Here is a 20,188-nt window from a genome sequence, read left to right as displayed (position 1 = left end):
TAACAACCGCCTTCTTTTAACAGCAAATGACGTTTGACAATTTCTCCGGTCTTCTTACACAAGAGCCCACCATGCTTGAATTAATAAATTAAGTGCCTTCTGTAACAGATTGCACTTATGGCTGCATGATGTGCCTCCATTATCAGCATCTAAATAAATCACAGGCTTTGCGCAAACATTAATAAAGTCTTGATGACTTCAGAGCTTACTCGCTCACTGACCAAACCCACATGAATATGTATGTTTTTTTTTTTTTTTCCACTGCAGCGACATAGGAGCTGCCCTGCATTTCCATATGCTGCTCTAAATTGGCTCCACAGTCATGAGCCGTGAAATTCAAAACATGACATGACGTACGTGTGCATGTGGGCGATGCACTAGGCTCTACTGCCGGCTGACGTATACTTGCTCTTGACCATTTTTAAACCGCAATGAGTCACTTCCTCAGTATCCGACTGATGATTGGGTGATTATGATTGGTAGGAGACTAATTGGCACATGATCAACAGTTAGGACCACCAGCGAGATTTGCCTCGGCTGAACTCTGCGCAGGGCCGCAGGGAATACCTGTGCTCTACCGATGCCACTGAGTCACACTTTCTAAACCAGTGACACCCTTTCCAACTAGCATGTCACAATGAGCTCCTTAGTCTCCTAGGCGATTGTTCGCCCGGGTGATGACTAACCCCTGTCATCAGGGATATCTGCCCCAACGCAAAGGCTATCGAGCAATCCCATAATCCCGTCTGGCGTAGACGCTAAGGTCAAGGGGCGGGGGGATTCCCCTACGTGTGACACAAAATACGCAAGGGGATGATGTCCTCTTTGTCACAATCATCATCGTCATCCTCACTATGGAGACAGCCGCACAATCTAATCCAATATCATCTTTCTAGACACCCTGCTCGTGTTAGCGTTTCCCTGCCAGTATGCTTGTATGCAGACTGAAACCGTGTTGTTTGCAAGGCAGGGGCTCCAGGCTGTAACTACTTTGGTCGCACATGTGCCAAAAAAATCTGTCGAGTACGCCGTAAAATTCAGCAAGTCAGATTCAAAATAAATTATGAAAATGCTGTGACTGAACTTTTAATGACGAGGTGTTTCGGGAGCAGTGTTTTCTGTGGGAGAGAGGAGTTTTTATAACTTTCAGGATCTTTGTCACGCACAATAAGTGATATAAAAAAAAACAAGGGAAGGAAGAAAACATGAAAAAGCAAAACAGTTCTTCTTTGAACAGTTGTTTCAATGATGTTCAGGGGAACCTCAGCTAACACCATCGAGTGTTAAAAGTTAAGTCTGGAGCCCTGCATGGTGTAAAAGCACTGGACTTAAACACTCCTCACCATCACAGTACCATGAGAAACAACTGTCATTGCCATCAGTATCCTTCCAGTTTTCCATCTTAAGCTTCGGGTTTTCTTAAGGGTACTTCACATCCTCAAAAACAGATGATTCAACGACATAAAAAGGTGCATAATATTATAAATTGCAATTTTTAGCAAGTTTGGTTCGCAGGTTTTGAGAAAGGAGAATGTAGATTGCGTAGTCATTAAGCGTAATTGACACACAGGACATGCCGGACATATTTTCCACAACGAAATGGCTAACCGTGGCGCTATCTCGCTGTGATCTCAGAGTAACAGCAGCAAAGTGAGCGCGAGCTTTGCTTGTGGAACTGGATCGTTTGGACGACGGCCTGACGAGCGAGGAAAGGGCAAACACATCGTCCTCACCCCCGTCCCTAACTGGCACCTAGACAAACATGGAGGCAATATGGGAGTCGCAGCGACTCCAGCAACTGTTTTTCACAGTTGTGTCTGACTTACACACATCACCCCTGATCCATGTCCTTGAGTCCTCACTCACTCTGTCTCTCTATATTTAGTATTTGAGCAGAAGCATGTCAGCACACACACACACAAACCGCACCCTTTTATCTCATCAAGTGATTCATATACTGTTTTTTTTTTTATTTACTGTAGGTGTGAAACTGAAGACACACATGTGACATACATATCGTCATAACAGGCACAAGTGCGTCCGCCCTTCAGCTGTTCTCTGTTATAGGTGTGTGTGTGTATCATGTTTGCGAACAAGACAAAGACAAAGACACCGACACAGATAGAGAGATAGCGAAAAGGGGTGAAACTTAACACCCAGCATATGTTAAACAACTGATTCATTATCACATTGACTCTGACGTCACAGCCTACACAGACTTCCAGCCAAACCTCTGACACGTAACTTCACTCTCAGCGTATGTGTGTGTGTGTGTGTGTGTGTGTGTTAATCCACAGGCACGCCCTCAGCGGGAATGACATGATTAATCTTCACATCTAGTTTACGGAGGTATTGCACCAGCATTGACATCACAGTGGGAACGTCTGGAATTCTTCCCAAGCTCTGACAGTCTTTGATGAGTAAGCATGAGTTTAAAAAAAAAAAAAGAAAAGAAAAGGAAACAAAAAATTTCAACACCCCCATGACTGTGTTGTGAGCGTCAACAAAGAGCACGAGTTCGACTCACAGGGGGGATTATTGTGGAGATGGGAAGTAAATCCAGCGTTTCTCAGAGGCGGAGACAATAAGAAACCACAGTTTACACAAAAAGAGAGCGATCCAGAACTGAGATATAAATGGCCAGGAATGCAGGACGGAGGGAGACGGACGCAGAGTGACATTAAACTATGGAAAATTTTGACATTGTGCAGACTGAGAGGAAAAAAATAAATAATGTATCCATCTCCCCAGTCCTCAGAAACCACCCGGACCATGTGTGGAGAAAAGTCAGCGTGCAGCATTACCTGCAAAATACGTAGATAACTGTCCTAAACTAAACAAACTCTACATTTAAGCACAGCCATGATTGTACTTCTCATTTTGTGATCATCTATGAAGTTTTCTTGTGTAAAATGTAATCATTAAATGTTTATGGCAATAAGAAAGAAAAAAAGAATGCTTCACTGTAACTGTTTACTATCCAGTATGTATTGATCAGCATCATCTACTGTCAATATTACAGGGTTCGTACACATTTTTCAAGGTCAAATTCAAGCACTTTTCAAGCACTTTTAAGGGTCATTTTTAAGATTTTCCAGCACCTTATTGCTGTAAATTGCGGTAAAATACGTATCTAAAGGAATATATATACTTATGATTTTTTTCTTCACTTTTTATCACAATTATGTACATTGTATTATGCTGTAAACATCTAAAATTATATTCTATAATAGCAAAAACTTCAGAAATTAATTATCCAGTCTGATCCCAATTTTGTGAAAGACACAGAGTTATAATGTCAAGCACTTTCAAGCACTTAAACTAAAATCCAAGCACTTTTCAGACCTTGAAAACACAACATTGAAATTCAAGCACTTTCAAGGATTTCAAGCACCCGTACGAACCCTGATATTAAAGCTGCAGTAAGTGTTATTTTCTTACTAAAAGAAGTGTTTAATAGCTCGATAAGAGAAAATACATTTTCTGGTATCCCTGCCCACTTTATCCAATCGGGACAGAGAGAACTCCATAAAGAGGCAGTCCTGTTCTGATTGTGAACACAGGATAAGCTCCCAATTCCAGCGCTCTAATGCTAAACAAGCCACGCAATGAAAACACCTGAAGAAAAGAATGAAGCGAAGAGAGCTGCCTCGCAAGACGAGCAAGTCGTGCAAGTGTGGGGTCCAAGAGAGGAGGGAGGGGACTGCTAGCAGCAACACAGACGGGACGTTAGCCAAAAAGACAGTGACAGCAACTTTCATTTGAATGAGAGAATCTAAACCACGTAATCATACATTAAGCAGAATTTAGGTTGTTACAATGTTCTAGCAATAATGCAACATAGAGACAAACCTGCTAGTAACTTGATAATCCTGCCATAACTTTTCACCTGCAACTGGCAGGTGATTTTGTGCTATAAACTTCAACAGAAACTCCCGAAAATGACAGGTTGGTGTTTAAAACATAAAATTTTCTTGAGTAATCTGACAATAACAGGAGGGCCGGGGTGCCTGGTGGCTAATCCTCGTTGTAACCACGGCCCAATATCTGTCTGATGGCCAAAGATTGTTTGCTGGAAAATGAAGCCATAAAAATTAAGTTAAAAGTATTACAGTACCCTGAATAGCATTCCCTGCTAAGTAAATTAGCTACAATAGCCCACAGCTACATGAGTAGACAATAAGACGCCCTGTGGGGACGGCGTTTCCCACAAGACTAGAGTTTCATGCTCGAGTTTAGAGCTGCGAGGAACAAAAAAGAGATAAAAAGAGGGATTCTTAGTTGCTGGGAAACCTTTCAGCTGCTCTGCATCAGAGGTTAAAACACAAGACATGTACAGTAGTTGTGAGCGCTCTGAGATCGACGAGCGGTGACTTTCTACTGTTCGGTCACATACATGCCTGAGGACACCGCGCCGCTCTGTTACCCTCTCCGTCTTCTCTCTGTCTGTGACTCTCCATCACTTCTGTCTCCATCTCCGTCTGTCTCCCCTTTTCTTTTCAACAAACACACACACATGCACGTACACACTAAATGGCATGGATCAATGACTCATTCATTTTCAGCCCTGGGTCACTTGAGCAATTATAAACACCACAGGAGCTGACGTGACAGCGCTGTGAGGAGACGTACTGGAGGACGAGGTCAGGGCATGAGTGTCTTTGATAAACAGTCAGCCGAGGCTCTGTTTTTGTAACGCAAACTTGATATGTTTTGTCTCCTCAAACAAAGTGCAAACAAACACAAGCAACTACAGATGCTTCTATAAAAGTTCTGAAAAAAAAAAAAAATCTTTCCTAAAACTGGGCCAAAAACTGCAGTAAAAGTGGAGCGGCGCTGATCAGTGTGTTGGAGCAGGCGGAGGGAAGACGACACTCAGATTTATTTTCGAAAGCTGAGAGGACAAAGAGGGGAGCAGGCGGTGGAGGGAGGACAAGGAGAGACATGTCAGAGCGAGAGAGTGTATTCAAGTGTATTTATGAGGATTGGGAGGAGTGTCGGTATGTGATCCTCAACGTTTGCCTGGTCAACCTTGGCCGTGTTCTTAGTGCACAACAGCAACCGACGACAGAGAACAGAGAGGCCAAAGGTGACACAGGCAGAAGAGAGTTGACACAGGGGAAAGCTAACTTTCAGACTTACTGCATGCAGTGGAAATATGTTGGTTTGGTGACACTGCGCAGCCACAGTACCTCCGTTTTACATGTTTATACCCCTCATGAGACTAAGAATGTGTATATTGGGAACGTGACATACGTGGACACTCAGTGCGCTTCCAGAAGATAATGGTGAATCCAAACAGAGACACCACGAGAGTTTAGAATATATCCTCTTTCAAGTTGTTGTCAGATCAAAGATCATGGAATAACCAGACACCAGAAAACTCGGTACTATGTCATGATTTTGGATGAGCATTGTGGGAATTTCGATGTACCTCGCCTGAAAAATGCTGGAACATGACCATGTTGTTGGGTAATCTCATTTTATCGATGTGTTGACAGAATTGTTTCCTGCGATTCCAAAGAAGTTGAGACGCTGTGCAAAGCATAAAAGGAAGCGAATGCAATGATCCTTTTATGACATATACTCAAAGGAAACTGTACAACGACAATATATCTAATGTTTTTTTACCAACATTACTTAAACATTTTGTTTGTGAGTGATTATATTTTGTTTATATTTACGTTTAACACCGCTTTCCTACTTATTTTGGAGACAGGGTTGTGTACGGGATGTCGTTCGGAGCGATTGTATCATACTGACTGAATACGATGAACGAGAATGGGCTGCATATTCAACTCAGATTCAGAAGAAGAAATATGGAATATTGTTACCACATCTTCCGATTTTATTTTGAAAAGAAAGCGCACAAGGACCTGTCGCGGCAGCAAAGGTAACCTGCATTGATAATTGGGGGGGGTGAATTACGCTCCATCTCATCTTTAACTGAACCACCAAACATCACAAATGTGCGGTAACACCTCTGAGTTCCATTTCCCAGGATAGTTTGAGCAATGATTAAAGCATCTATTGCAATACTTGGGCGGGACATTATTGTGATTTAACATTTTTGGATATCCAAGCCCACGCCTAACTGTGACTAAGTCAGTTTTTGTGTAAACCATGTTCTGTGATCTATGGTGGCTTAAAAAAAAACTCAAGAGAAAGTAATTCTGGATTCTCTTAGAATATCATAACATTCCTGAAGTCAGTATGATATTACACATATACTGTAGAGACTGGCTGTACAGTAAGTATAATGGGCCTGAATGAGTAAGCTAAAAACATCTTGTAAGCTTAAATAAAGTGAACCTAATGTTGGAGCTAATTCAATTCCACTGTTATATGCTCTTTAAATCCTGGTCCAAAAGACTGACTCCATGAGGCGACGAGTTAATGCTCGTAAACCTCTCATTCTCAGCGCTGTCATGTATGGAGCGAGCGAGGCCAGGCAGCACCTGACCACCAAGAAAACATGTGACATGAGATAGACCAGGACAGAAAACAGTTCATGAAGAGGTCAGCACCCACGGGGCAGTCAGGCCACGCAGATAATGATAACCGAGACACGTTTTGTCCATACACCCACCCACACACCCTTTTTTTAATCCACTGATAACATTTCAAATTCTTTATTTTGCTGTACTAAAAAGCAGTACAGCAAAATAAAGAATGAAGGAATGAAGCAAAGGGTTATTTTCAGGATCTGATTCGATTTTGTCAGTGTCGAAAAAATTCATATAAATGCTCATCATAATTTCCCAGAGCACAAACTCAAGTCTTCAGATGACTTCTTTTGTCCGGCAAACAGCCCGAAACCCAAAGGCTTCTCGCTGACTTTAAGAGCAGCAGCAGCAAATCCTCACATTTAAGAAGCTGTAGCCAGCAGATGAAAGGATTAATCAACCATCAAAGTTGGCAATTCATCTTCTTTTGACCGGCTATTCAATTACACGACTAATTACTGCAGCTCTACAGTACATTACATTGTTTCCGTCTGTTAAAAAATGATTCTTAGAGGCTCACATTATCTCTGAGCTCTCTGTCTCCCTCTGGTTTTTCTTGCCCTGTCAGGTATAAGCACAGCGAATCCTTCACCCTCTTCTTGTCACCGCTTCAGTCCTCGCTGTCACTGTGCCATTCAGCGAACTCAGTCAATCATGAGAGACGTATAAAGAAATCACCATGGCAATGCAGCAGACGCAGCGTCATCTCAGGTCACGCGGTTCAAAGCAAACCAGTTCTGCTCCTATAGTGGTCCTCTCAACTATGGACCTATTTTCAGCCCTATTCATCGTCTCGGGTCCGGATCGCTAAAGGTCAAATGCGGAAAACATGTTAGATAACTTGCGAGTCGTCAGGCCCTATAAGAGGCCGGATAACCTTCAGCATTTACGGCCCGTTTGACATGCTTAACTGGGGACTGACAAAGGCCAGACGCAAACACTTTAAGTTTAAAGTCACACATTCCCCGCTTCTCACTGCGGGTTTGAGAGTGTGGGAGAGGTGATACACTGAGGGCGTGGAGCTCGTTCCCTAATTCTCATCTTTCACCTCCCTTAAACTCAAGACTAACATGCTGAGGGATACTCAAAAGCCTGTGCACACAAGCCTACATTCGCACGGCTGGGTGGAGTGGGGCCTGTTTGAGTTTGGTCGGGCCAGGGGGCACGTCAAACACCCGGGACCGCGTCACTGCCTTAAATACGCACAAGCAGACACACGAGTACACAAGCACTCACGCAAGACACTGTCACAAATGTGGAGCTAAGGAACACACACACACACACAGACACTTATGCTTGTGTTGCTTGTACTTATCTTGAGGAGAATTAGCGGATTTAGGGATATAACACGCCTCTTCCTGCGTTACACACGCATACACTGCGCAAACACACCCACCCCAACACAAACAGCTGAATTGTCGCCTACAGTTCAGGTGTTTTTCGAGTGACAGCCGCGGTCACATACTGTAAATGTTGTGAGCACAGTTGTGAAAGACAAGGCGAATGGCGAGAGGCGCCGAGAGAAGCCTCGATGAAACAGAAGAGAGGAGGGCAGGACAGATGGAGGAGGCGGTATGCTTCATCCAGCTGAGCACTGGCTTTTGGTAGCCATTCAAGAAGATGGCTCATGCAAACCTCACACTGCCAGATTGTCAGCTTTTAGCATTAGGAAGAGCTACATTCTGCAGACGGCTCCGGCACGTATATCAGGTTTATGTGCAGCTACATCATGGCTTGTTGCAACCCTCTCTCCTATAAGTTATGTTTGTATATTGTACATACACCTGGATTATGTTCAGAGACAATGTTTGCAGTGGATGGTGGTTGTAGAAAGTCTCGGGTTAAACACATAGTATGCAGGTTCTGCCAGCAGGGCAGGAAAGGGCTAGGGAAATCTTTCAATCAAAACAATGAAAAACAAAAGCTGAGGAAGTCTTGAAGTAGTGTGGGATCATGGGAGTTCTTGCCGTCATTGTTAAACTACAAACACTGCTGGTGGAAATATGTGTGATTAAGGCATGAATGTCCAAAGTTCAAGTCATATTTTTATGTAATGTTTAGTTTGCTGACTTCCTTCATCACTCGGGTGTATCCTTGGGATTTTAGGCAACCCAAATAAAACGCACCATTACCTCTAGGTAGGTTATGGCAACAAAAGCACGGCGCAGGGGCACTGGCTGTCAGAGCTGGATAGAGACTTGGAGTGGTGTGCCGAGTTTTTTTGCAAGAGTTGACCTGAATCCGTTTCTTTTTAATGCTTAAGCAATCCGGCTGTTTGGGTAGCCGATGATTATTGCACGAGTGCGGCAAATAAACACAAACGATCCCGCGGTCAAACTCCCTCCACTGAAAAGGTAACGTTTTCATGTTTTGTTTATGTTTAGTCCTCGCCAACTTTCCTGTCCCTTTTCTCTAGGACTGAACATTGTTGGAAACAGAATGAATGCAGAATTCCTACACATTATATCTTGGATGAAGAACATTTCCTCATGATTTTAATACAAAAAAACTTGGTCTGCATTGCGTTTCCCTCAAGATGCGTTTGCTATCGCAAATGAGCCGAATATATATGTCGCTCCTTAGACACATGTCTGCTTTAACACCTCTCTGCATCAAACCACGTCACGTACTGTCTGCGATCAGCAGCGCTACCCTCAAAGACCTAATTACTACGTCTTCATTTCACACAGGCGGGCAGGTTGTAGAGCAGATTAATGAACTGACAACGTGAGAACACTATGAACCCTGCAGGGAGGTCCGGCGGGTTTCAAACACATGCTGCTGGGCAACCACCACCCCAGGAACGCTGTGTATTTGTCCAGGGTTGCCCTGATCCATTTACAGCTTAGCCTCAGAGTATCGCCATGGAAAAAAAACAAAACAAAAAAAAAAACTGTGAATATTAACTTCCAGTGTTAAAGCTACAGGCCAGCTTTCTTAGTTGGAAATTAGTGCTGACAGGCAAGGGCAAGTTAAGACAGGAGGGGAAAGGAGACAGGAGGGGGAGGGCAATTTGTGCCCCTGGCACTGCTCTCTGCATCCTGCATTTATCTGGAGCCATGTGCAGACAGGAGGACGTATGAAGAGACAACACATTCCTCAATGAATGATGCCTTTGCTGTTCTACTACCTTGTGTTTCAAACAATTTCACAGGGAGTTCTGATGAGGGCACACCGAGCGTTAGACACCAGGGTCACGACAAGCACAGCAAGTACTACGTTGTTAGTGGGTGAGTCTGACGAAGCGTAAAAATATACTGGAGTTGACGACAGAACTAATCTTATCTGACCACAGGACATGTCATGCCCTGCACAGACAAACTGTAACGAACATATCTAAGAGGCGCAGGAGGTTGCCGCAGTTCCCCCCCTAAGAAAGAGGCCGAGAAGTTTTGATCACGAGGAGAAGGCTGAGAGCTCAAAACACAAGAAAAGGACAGCGAACCAACGCACAGACGGAAAGGAAGGACTTAGCCGGTGAGGCAGAGGAAAAGTATGTCAGAGAGCAACAAACAGACGGATGGAGAACAATAGAGAAACACACAAACACACACAAGCACACACACAACAGGATTAACATGAAAATGGTGCCAATGGGGCAAAGTTCTCCCGTCTATTTACCATATTCCCTCCGTGTTCTTCAGCGAGCTGGTAGAGCGCGACCGCGGCTTAAGGATGATACTCATGGTCCGGCTTTGCCTTCCACAGCCACACACATCACATCTGCAAACACACACATATAAAAGCCACGCACGCACACACCCCCCTTTTCGCAACAGCCCTCCGCTGTGGTCTGACCACGGTCCTCACTGGTCTGAAGTGATCCAGTCAGAGGGAGCCTCCTTCCCTCAGCGTTAGGTTAGCGGAGTGGTCAGGTGTGCCGAGCTCTTCCAAGATTAATCCACACTGCTGCTGCTGCTGCTCCTCGAGCTCCGACAGTCTGACAGTAGGTGCTTGTTTAGTCAGCTCTCCTTATCGCTCTCTCTCTGTCACTCACTTGCATGTATCTTTCTTGCCAGATCAGTGTGTGATCTTCCTCTCTCCTAATCCAGCCACGCACTCTCTCTCTCTTTCCCACTCCTCTCACTTTCAGGTCCCCGTCTTCTGTCTTTTCTCCTGACTCGTGGAAATAAGATCTCCTCTTCCTCCCACGTTGTGTTTCTGTCCCTCCCTCCTTACCTTACTGTGTCCCTGTCTTTGAGTTACATGACTCTCCTATTCTCTCTCTCTCTCTCTCTCTCTCTCTCTCCCTCTCTCTCTCTGTTTCCCGGAGCTACAGCTTGGGTACGTCTGGAGTGGGAGGGGTTGTTTTGGTAGTAGTAATTCCTTGAAGGGCGGGACTTGTATCATCAAGCAATCCCAACAATCGTCTCAAGTGTCAATCACTCGGCTGCCACAGCAACCTAAAACCAACGGCTAAAGCATGCCGATGATCTGGGGAGAGCGCGCATGTAAAGGCTGTGTATCATTGTTCCCAATAAGAAAAGCAATACATTGAGAAAGAAAAGGGATTTAGTGGAAAGCTTGTGCTTTCTCTGGCTGACAAACAGGGGTTAGGAAATGTGTTGGCACGTGGTACGATTATTAAAACTGAACATACAACGGGGTGGGAGGGGGGATACGCGGAAGCAAAAACTGACTAAATGAATTTAACTATCAAATGTAGCAATCAATTCTTAGGATTACACAGGGATACCTAATGATTTATCCACACCGTGAAGATAAATCAACCTTCTCCACGAGTTATTTTGACAGAGAAGATCTTGTATTAATTTGTACAATTTATGAATAATCTTCTTCGTTTTAAAAAATTCTCCACACCAGCAGAAGCACTCCAGAGCCTGGAAAGTCTCACATCTTTTTAAAGGTCAGCCCTACATTTTTTACCGTCTGCACAAACTGTTCTCAAAAAGATGAAGAAGCATCGGAAGAATCTGCTTCTAAGCCTAATTTACTGCATCCAGTCGTGAGTTGTGTGACCCCACTGAACCCTTTTCAGCACTTATATTCCACCTTAGCAGAATGCCTTTTCTTCTTTTGACACCTGAGGACTATTAAATGATATGCATCAAGCAGGTTTACATGCTTTAATGCTCAAACAACACATCAGTTTTCTCATATTGTCCGGCAGCATCGCATGTTTCTGTCTGAAACGCTCCCATTTTGTCTTTTATGCTTATTTAGACATTAGAAAAAAACATCAGCCATGCCCTGTGCAGAGTGTGGGGCTCAGATGGCGTCGTCTGCTGTCAGAGTTCTAGGCTAAGGAGCTAACATTAGCACTCCACCAGGCAGACAGGTGTGTCATCTGTCTGGCACGTCAATCACACATGAATGAATAAAGTGAAGCGAGCTCCCTCACCTCAGTTTGCACCCTGTGTGCGCGGCTTGTAGCGCAGCGGAGGATCACAATGGATGAGTAGGATGGGGTGTAAAAGTCTAAATGATACGCGTGCAGCCTCGCATACAGTGAAACACTCACATGCACGCACAGACGAATGTAAGGATCCTCTGTTGATTCTCGATTTAAGCAGTGCCATTACAACCCGCTTTCAAGCGTTATCCTGCATCTCCATATCCTGTGCTAGCACTGCAGACAATTATCTTTGAATTTTATGCAGCCCTCTGTGGTGCAGTTATCTGAGGGGAAAACACAGCACTAAATCAGCAAACACAGTAAAAGAAAAAAAAAAAAAGTAGGACACAACAACTGCTGCGTCTCTTGAGGTAAAAACTTCACACCGAGAACAACAAACACACAGCATCAGGGTATCCAAGCCATCAGTGGTGAACTTGAAGACGTAAGTAATGAGAGTGACATCAGTCAGGGGATGCTTCTCCTTTGTTCAGGAGAGGTAAAGGGCTCAGGCGAAAGAAAGAAGCAGAAAAGGGAATGCATCCGTCCGCAGCTCTCAGGGTGGAAGAAGAATGAATTGCTCATTGCATCCATTGACAGACGATACTGATAATACATCCACTTCATGGCTACTGACGCCTCAGTGTGAATTACGTCGATGTGCTTTTATATCAGGGGAGAAAAGACGCAGACCTGAGGAGGGAGCCGGGCTGATGTCATCTGCTAATGCGTTGTATACGCACATGCAGATGAGACCTCGTGCTGAAACGTACAGAAAATGACACACGACCAAACAGACACTCGCTCGCCTTACACGCAGACACTTCTAAGCAAATGGGAACGCAGCAATACATGAGTGACGCGTGATCATGATATTGACTTAGAGGATAGTTTCCCTCCCTCTCACATCGCCTCCGCTCCTCTTGGACAGAGCAGCTGTTTTTATGCGGCCAGAGTAGATGGTGGGTATGTTTTGCTTTGTTATACAGGTGAAAGTGTTGCCATTAACGGAGCACTTGAAGTGAGCTATAGTTAGGTAAACAGGCAGACAGGCTTTCACGCCTGCTTGGCTGAATAACTTGGTCAAAGTGTTGAAACTAATCCTATTAAAACTGGGCAATCCAGCAGCACTGAAACTGCACAAATGAAAACAGCCCAGCACTTCACATTATTTCAGCAACAAATGAAAAGTTCAGAACTTTGGTTTTAGTCGGAGAGAGAAAGAAAGTGGTTCTCTTGAGCTTGAGAGACACACTATTGCTTCTCGCATTCCTCTCCCCTCCCGTCTCATGTGAAAAGTGCATAATGAGTATTTACTTTTTAGGCTACATGACTGCCATCCCCAGGAAGCGGAGGTGTAAGACCCAAACAGAAATAATGAACCTGGTCCTGCTCAACAGGCATTACTTTTGGAAGAGACACAAGAATGTTATTTTGCCCCCAAGTCAGGATCAAATTGTACATTCAGTGTAGAATCAATCTAATGCGAGAAGCTCAACAATACGTAACTCCCAGAATGCCACTGGAGATCAATACCTCAGCCCCTTTTCTTAACACAGATATTTTTTCTTTTCTTACCAAGAGAATTCAGCCAATACCATCATAAATCCAGAGCTGCAATTATTGTCTTGAATATCCATATATATGTTATTCTTTACGTAACATAGTAATTCCACTGCTTTCATTCATATACAGTATTTCTATTAAGTGCAGGTATAACAGTATAAGCTGTAATAAAAAAAATAAAAAAAATTACAATAGTTACCACTTTTCTAATGATTTTCAGTTAATTTTCTGTTTCTGTTTAATCATTTGAGTTTATATATTCAATTGTCTATGTTGTTAGGCAAAATAAATAGGGATGCACATTATATTTTATCAGACAGATAGATTATCTTCACAATAATGGGTAATTCACATTATTCCACAGGGGCTGATAATGAAATTATAGCCCATAAACAGAGCCAATAATATCAAGCCGAATTGCATTCATTGACTTAATAATGAAAATGTCTATAAGTTTTAACTCTTATAAGAACTCTGAAATATTAAACTCATCCAACTTTGCTCACTACATCTGAGTCTTTCTAACCCTCAGGTGTGAATAAGCAAAAGGTTAGGAACAACAATGTGAAACTGGTTACCGTATCGGTATTGTCCATGAGGAGCAAGTAATTATCATTCATCGGTATCGGCTGAAAAAAAATACCGCATCCCTGGAAAAGAGGCTGCATTCATGTCATAGCAGGTAACTATGGTTACATTTCTCACACACACAATCTATTGATTGAATCTATCTAAATGACTTACGAAAACACATGTAGCTCCATCTAATAAGCACCACTTAGTAAGAGTGTAAAACACATTGAAGAACTGCTGTATGCAATTTAATGGGACAAGACTGCCACCCAGTGATCAATGAGTGTATTTCCTGTCATAAAAAAGCAGCTGCATAGATAAAGTGAAGATGGACATTGACAAAATTATTGATTTTGTTAAAAAAAAAAAAGACCTCTTCCGTAAAACGGGCTCCAGTATATGGTGCAGATAAACACACTCAGCAAATGCTGATATAAATAGCACTGAACTAAGACGCAGGCAGTGAGCACAGATGGCGGGTTCAAAGTATTGACAAGGCTCCATCCATATCTATGTGTCTACAAACCAGCTACCAGCCATTACTGCTGCTTCATATTCAAATATGTAGAGGCACAAACACACATGCACTATTTACTTCTGTGCATCTACACTCCAAGACTACCAAACAGACAAGAGGACGCAGATGTAATCAGATGGTTGCACTTCTTAGTTTCGCCTGGGGTCGCAGAGTTCATATTCGTCGGTGAAATGCAGTATGAAAATGGGCCTAACCAGGTCTTCAATTTTCTTAGTGAGCTTTAATGGACACAGAGTGCTCTGATGATTAGCTTACCCTCTACTCTGGTTAGTGAACCGACCTGTCCTCCTGAACACGCCGATGCTCTAGATGATGACTGGATGAAAGCAGCTTATTTATCATTTGCACTGCTCTTAGCTCTGTAAAAGCAAAAAAAAAAAAAAACACAGATGCTTCTCGTGGAAGTCAGAGAAACAAGCGGACACACACACACAATTACACACATTTCAGGCCCGCGCTATAGGTTCAGCAGAGTAAACAGCAGAACCGCGGCTTGGACAGAGATCTAACAACGCAACCAGCCACTGAGCAACGACCATTTACACAACGCTCGTTTCGCTTTGCGAACACGGCTCCAGTTCTGTGTTGTCCAGGTGGAGCTATTCATCAGCTAATGTTCTGATAAGAGAGAGAACACACACGATTTGTGTACATTCACAGGAGTCATACAAACTCGTACATCCACGCATATAAACATCACATAGTTTCCACACACAGCGCAAGAAAGAAGCCTAAACTTTTCACATGCGAGAGTTGGATGTCAACTACAAAGAAGGAGAAATCCAAGTGAAAGCTGACATTAACAACAGTAATATTTAACTATTCGGAAAGCAAACAATATACCGTAGAAATCATACAAGATAGAAAATGTAGTCTATGGTCCCATCATCTACACACTCCAGCCTCTACCCTCCCATAGTTTCAGTCCAAGAGAGCAATCCATACCCCCTCCTGCCACGAGGTTTGATGTCGATGGGCTTGTTGGTGGCGTAGGGCGAGCCGTTGGAGCAGGCGTGGCGGTAGCGGGCTATCCTCTCCAAAGAAAGATAATCTGAGTTCACAGGCAAACTCATTTCGGTGTCAAGGCAGAGAAAGAAAGCGAGAGGGAGGATGGAAAGAGTGAGTGAAAAGACAGGATAGGGCTCGACATAGGTGTGACTTCGATGGGAGAAAGATTGAGAGGGATGGAGAGGGAGAGAGCGAGAGATGCAGGAGAGAGGGAGGAGCAAAGTGCAGAGGTAGAGCAAACTAATTTGTCTGTTCTCTCTGATGACCATCAACAGCCAGCATTGACAGCAGAGATAATCATGTGCAATCTTGCCTTGACGTTACATAATGACATAATTCTTCTCTCCACCTCAGTTGACGCTCTGTGACGAAGAGAAGTGTGATAATGAGCCCAACAATAAAGATGAAAATCTGACGCCCATCAAGAGTGCACATCTAAATTGAAACAACCTCCCACTGCAGCTAATGCTTGAGTTTGTATCTTCCACACTGCCTCCTTATCCCAGCACGCTTCAGGATTCTTGTGCCAATAAATTATTGACCTGTAAATCACTGGGAAATAAATATGATCAGCTATTGGCCAGCAATAAAATTATAGCGAATAAATAGAGCCGATAACCATAAACCAAGTGAAGGAGGATCAACAACAAGCGCAGTACGTTGTTATTGCGCTCACAACATCAAACTGCTGCATCTGGATAAAAGCAACGCTGCGTAGTGCAATTTGCAAAATACAGAAATTAAGTTTCCACAAAACGAGTCTTGTTACAGCTAAGAAATATTAAATAACTCATCTATGCTCACTACTGTACGGCTGAGCCTGAACTACATTTTTAGGAACTTCTTTTTAAAATAAATGAAAGTGAAATTTTCATAAGAAAGTATCATGCATCTCTTATTAAAAAAACCCTAATCAATAACTGTACAGCAGCCAGTTCAAAATTATCTGTTCTTGGACTTATCTTGGGAGGCTTTACCTGACGGGTCCAAGAGAGGAAGAGCATTTTCAGAGCAAATAATAGTGAATTTACTTGATCCCTAAGGTAAGTGTGTGTGTTGTAGTAACAAGGGCGAGCTCACACTCTGATCTAACATGAGCAGGGTATCTAAAACATAATATCTGTATTTGCAAAAGAACATGCAGCTAAAATATAATATAATTCACATGCCAAACTAACGCAGACACGCACAAACGATATCAATGGGACAAAGAGAGTCAACGCATGAATCAAGCATGACTTTTACTCCAAAAAACGAATAAAAAGACTTTCAGGGTGTCATTCTGACAAATAACTCTTATCTTAGAAGTGCACCAGCTCACTCGCCAACCTTGGGTATAGCCAATTTTCACCACTAGGGGGAAGCAGAGTACCACAACACACAATCCAGAACCAGTAGTGCAAAACCTTGAACCATGAGAAAATACATGTTAACAAGTGCAATCTGAGCAAAAACATGCCCAATAATTAGTAGAGCAGATATACAGTATGCATAATTATAATACAAACTGAAGCATACAGTTGTGTTGGTAGATTCAGTCCCATGATACCAGGGTTAATTGAGCATGAAGTTTTATGGTATTTCAAATGAGATTAGCATCATTTGTTATCTTGTGGTACCACTTTTTTTTGGACGCTTCAACACTATTGAGATATAAATCTAAATCCCTCCAACCGATAACTGTCTCAGCAGCTCCCAGCAGCCAGCAGGGTGCAGCCTGCTCTGCGGGGAAAACGCAGACACGAGAGCAGCAACGACCGTCTGCAGCAACGAACACACGGAGCCGTGAATCTCTGCGGAGTTACGGCTTCTGCTCAGCTCTGACAGAAGCAGCCAGCATGTGACAACAGCTCCGGGTTGGACGGGCGGGCTGTCAAAGTCACAGATGCAACGACAGACACAACAGGCTTCCACACTCACAGTGAACATCTGAACACCACCACACACACACACACACACACACACACACACAACATGTACAGGAAAATGGCTTTCACACACAATGCAACAGAGACCTCGACTTCACACGCTCCCTTCGCACAACCACATAACCTGTAACGAGAGCGTACGTTTGCCTCGCTGATGAGTCGGCCACACACCGTCAGCGGCAGCAGCGAGCTGTGACAGAGCACCAGGTGACGGCGCCACTGTCGTCACTCAGTGTCCCTCAGGCTCAGAGCCAGGAAACCAGAACCACTGCATGTGAAATGTTGAAGCGTGTACATACAAGCTTCGCCTTCTTTATTAAAAAAACATGAGGAGGTGTGGGAGAACACAGCTCAAGTGCATTCTTGTTTTGGATGATGCTGCAAATCATGTTTCAAAAAGGATTTAGGTAATGGGAATATGTTGTGATTCAGCCCGGGACAAACCCAGTTATGTAACAATGGAACACATCTTTCACACAGTTCAGATGTGATTTACCTGACACTGTGATCAGACAGAGAGCCACAGAAGAGACACTTACATTATTATCATTATTATTATCATTATCATTATTATTATTATCATCATCATTACAGTGACACAAATCAAGCGAAGCAGGGATGCAGACTCCACAGATAAAGTAGAAAAAGTGCACAGCTAATTGACATGCCTTGTGCCAGAGAGCGAGGGGCGGGCTCTCCTCCCTCTCATGACTGGCAGGGTCAGCGACCTCATTAGGGGGCTTAGGGACATTGTGGCCTTACAGACTGGTACTGGGACAGAGGCAGGGGGAGGATGGAGATACGAGTGTTAGGTAACTGGCAGCAGAGACACACTGTGCGAGACACCAGCTGAGTAGCACGTCGAGTCAGTAAAACAAGCCTAGTGAATGACAGAGGATGACGTGAGAGGTACGCCCAGAGCGGGTGTCGGTAATAGCGCTCAGAGAATAAACGGGTTTTACATGTTTTTTCTCCAAATATGTTTTTTAGATTTTATAAAAGAGAAAAGATTTTTTTTTTTTTAAGTCTGATGCTCTCTGGGGTAGGAATGCTTCAGTTCACTTCATTGGATCGGTTAATGTCCATGATGTGACCCACCCACATTAAATACAGTTTCTCTGTCGCTGACATTGTCTCTGCCAGGTGTGAGCCTGGAGGGGGTCATGAGTGTGTGCATATGTCCACAGCTAATCTCACATTCTACTGGACCCGTCAGCACCAATACCCTTTGTGCACATTCACGACCGTGTGCTCGAGGATATCTTGTGGTTGTGGTGACTCACAATTTGTGAAAAAATGATTTTACCGAACATTGTGTTTTCCACCCCCAACTGAATGCTGACTCCTCGCTCCTCTACTGCTTAGTATCATAAATGATCAACGGTTGCAGTTGTTAAATGATCGACAGCTGCTGACCCCAGACAAACCTGGCGGAGATCTGAACTCTACTGAGTGCACTTTTCTTGTTATATATTCAGTTGGTTCCTTTGAGCCCTCCCGATGAATCTAGCAAGAAATTTCATTCAACTTCTGTTTTCAGAGCAGCGAAGAAGAAGTCGATTTCAGGTGAGTCAGACAGAGCAACATATCAGCTATTTGACTCTGGATAACCCTGACCTGTAAAACGCTGAGGTGTTCAGTATGCAGGGCTGTAATTTCGAGGGGTGGCACGAGTGTTGCCAATTTAAACACGAGCAGTCTTATAAAGCGTTTGAAGCCCCATCACGTGAAAGCACGGTGACTTCATCAAGACAAAAGGGGTAAAAGGGTGGACCGAAGGAATTCTCATTTATCCACACAGGGTATCGGTATTGGGAAAATGGCGCAGTCCTTTTTTTATGTAATGACACAGGGGCAGCAGTTACGATGAAGATGAACTAAGATAATCTTGATGACAACCATGTTGTTACATTGTTTCCCACCACAGACAATTACTAAGACGGACTGTGAGAAATTAAGAGTTACAGGGAGAAGGATGGAAGCTCATTCAGTCGGCCCTTTGTCCAGAGTCACACACAGTAAGTGAGCAGGAGGGGAAAGATCTGATCTCCACCCATCTGTCGGATTCAAAATCTGACCATCAAGGGAGCAGTTCCATGCAGAGCTAACTGAATTGTATAAGAATGACGACAGGGAGCGGTGTGGTACAGCACGATGAAGAATAAAGAAGAACTGTGGCTTTGAGACACATGTGCAACTTAGTGCCATGGAAACTGAGCCGCCGCCGCCGTGGCAGGGAAATTTAATACAACTGGAATGATTGGATATTTGTTTTCAAGTATGTAAATCAGCAAAGGTGATGTGATTATGAGACAACAATAGAATGGTAATAGAGATTCATGCGGCACTGTATTTGCGTAAATGGCTCTCAGCCAGTCGTGCTGCTTGAAAACAGCTGTTATTATGTGTGTCAAGGAGCAGTTCTTTCACCTCGGCTAGACTCGCACTTCCTGCCTGCCTTTACAGTCCCCTGCTAGATTCGTGTTTATAATGGGGTTGCCATGGTGACCTGGCAGAATTCAAAAGGGACAGGTAAGTCCTGACAGCCAATCAGCCCTCAGTTGCTAAGGACACGACGGCAGATTGTGTAATGAGAAAATAAGAATGACAGCGGGCTTCTTGGAGGGTCAAGGACGGGAAGTGGAGTGAAGTGACACAATTGACACTGATTGTTTTGTTTCTAGGTTTGAAGGAGTTAACGTAACCTGCAAAT

At 43.6% G+C, this 20,188-nt stretch overlaps 1 protein-coding gene across 5 annotated transcripts in view; it reads right to left on the bottom strand.

Annotated features, from left to right (window-relative positions):
* Positions 1 to 20,188, bottom strand: part of pde4d (phosphodiesterase 4D, cAMP-specific) — a 141,404-nt gene that overhangs the window by 26,123 nt on the left and 95,093 nt on the right. The window contains exon 1 of one of the 5 annotated variants that reach the window (XM_030417587.1): positions 10,128 to 10,762. The exons of the other annotated variants lie outside the window; for them this stretch is intronic. Within the exon in view, the coding sequence (XP_030273447.1) occupies positions 10,128 to 10,192 (65 nt within the window). The 5' untranslated portion in view covers positions 10,193 to 10,762. Of the gene's footprint in view, positions 1 to 10,127; positions 10,763 to 20,188 lie in introns of those variants that run through there. 5 annotated transcript variants of the gene reach the window in all.

Source organism: Sparus aurata, chromosome 5 (genome assembly GCF_900880675.1).
Source record: "Sparus aurata chromosome 5, fSpaAur1.1, whole genome shotgun sequence".
NCBI classification, from domain to species: Eukaryota; Metazoa; Chordata; class Actinopteri; order Spariformes; family Sparidae; genus Sparus; species Sparus aurata.
Note: the sequence above shows the minus strand (reverse complement) of the source record. Positions and strands in the feature narration are given on the sequence as shown.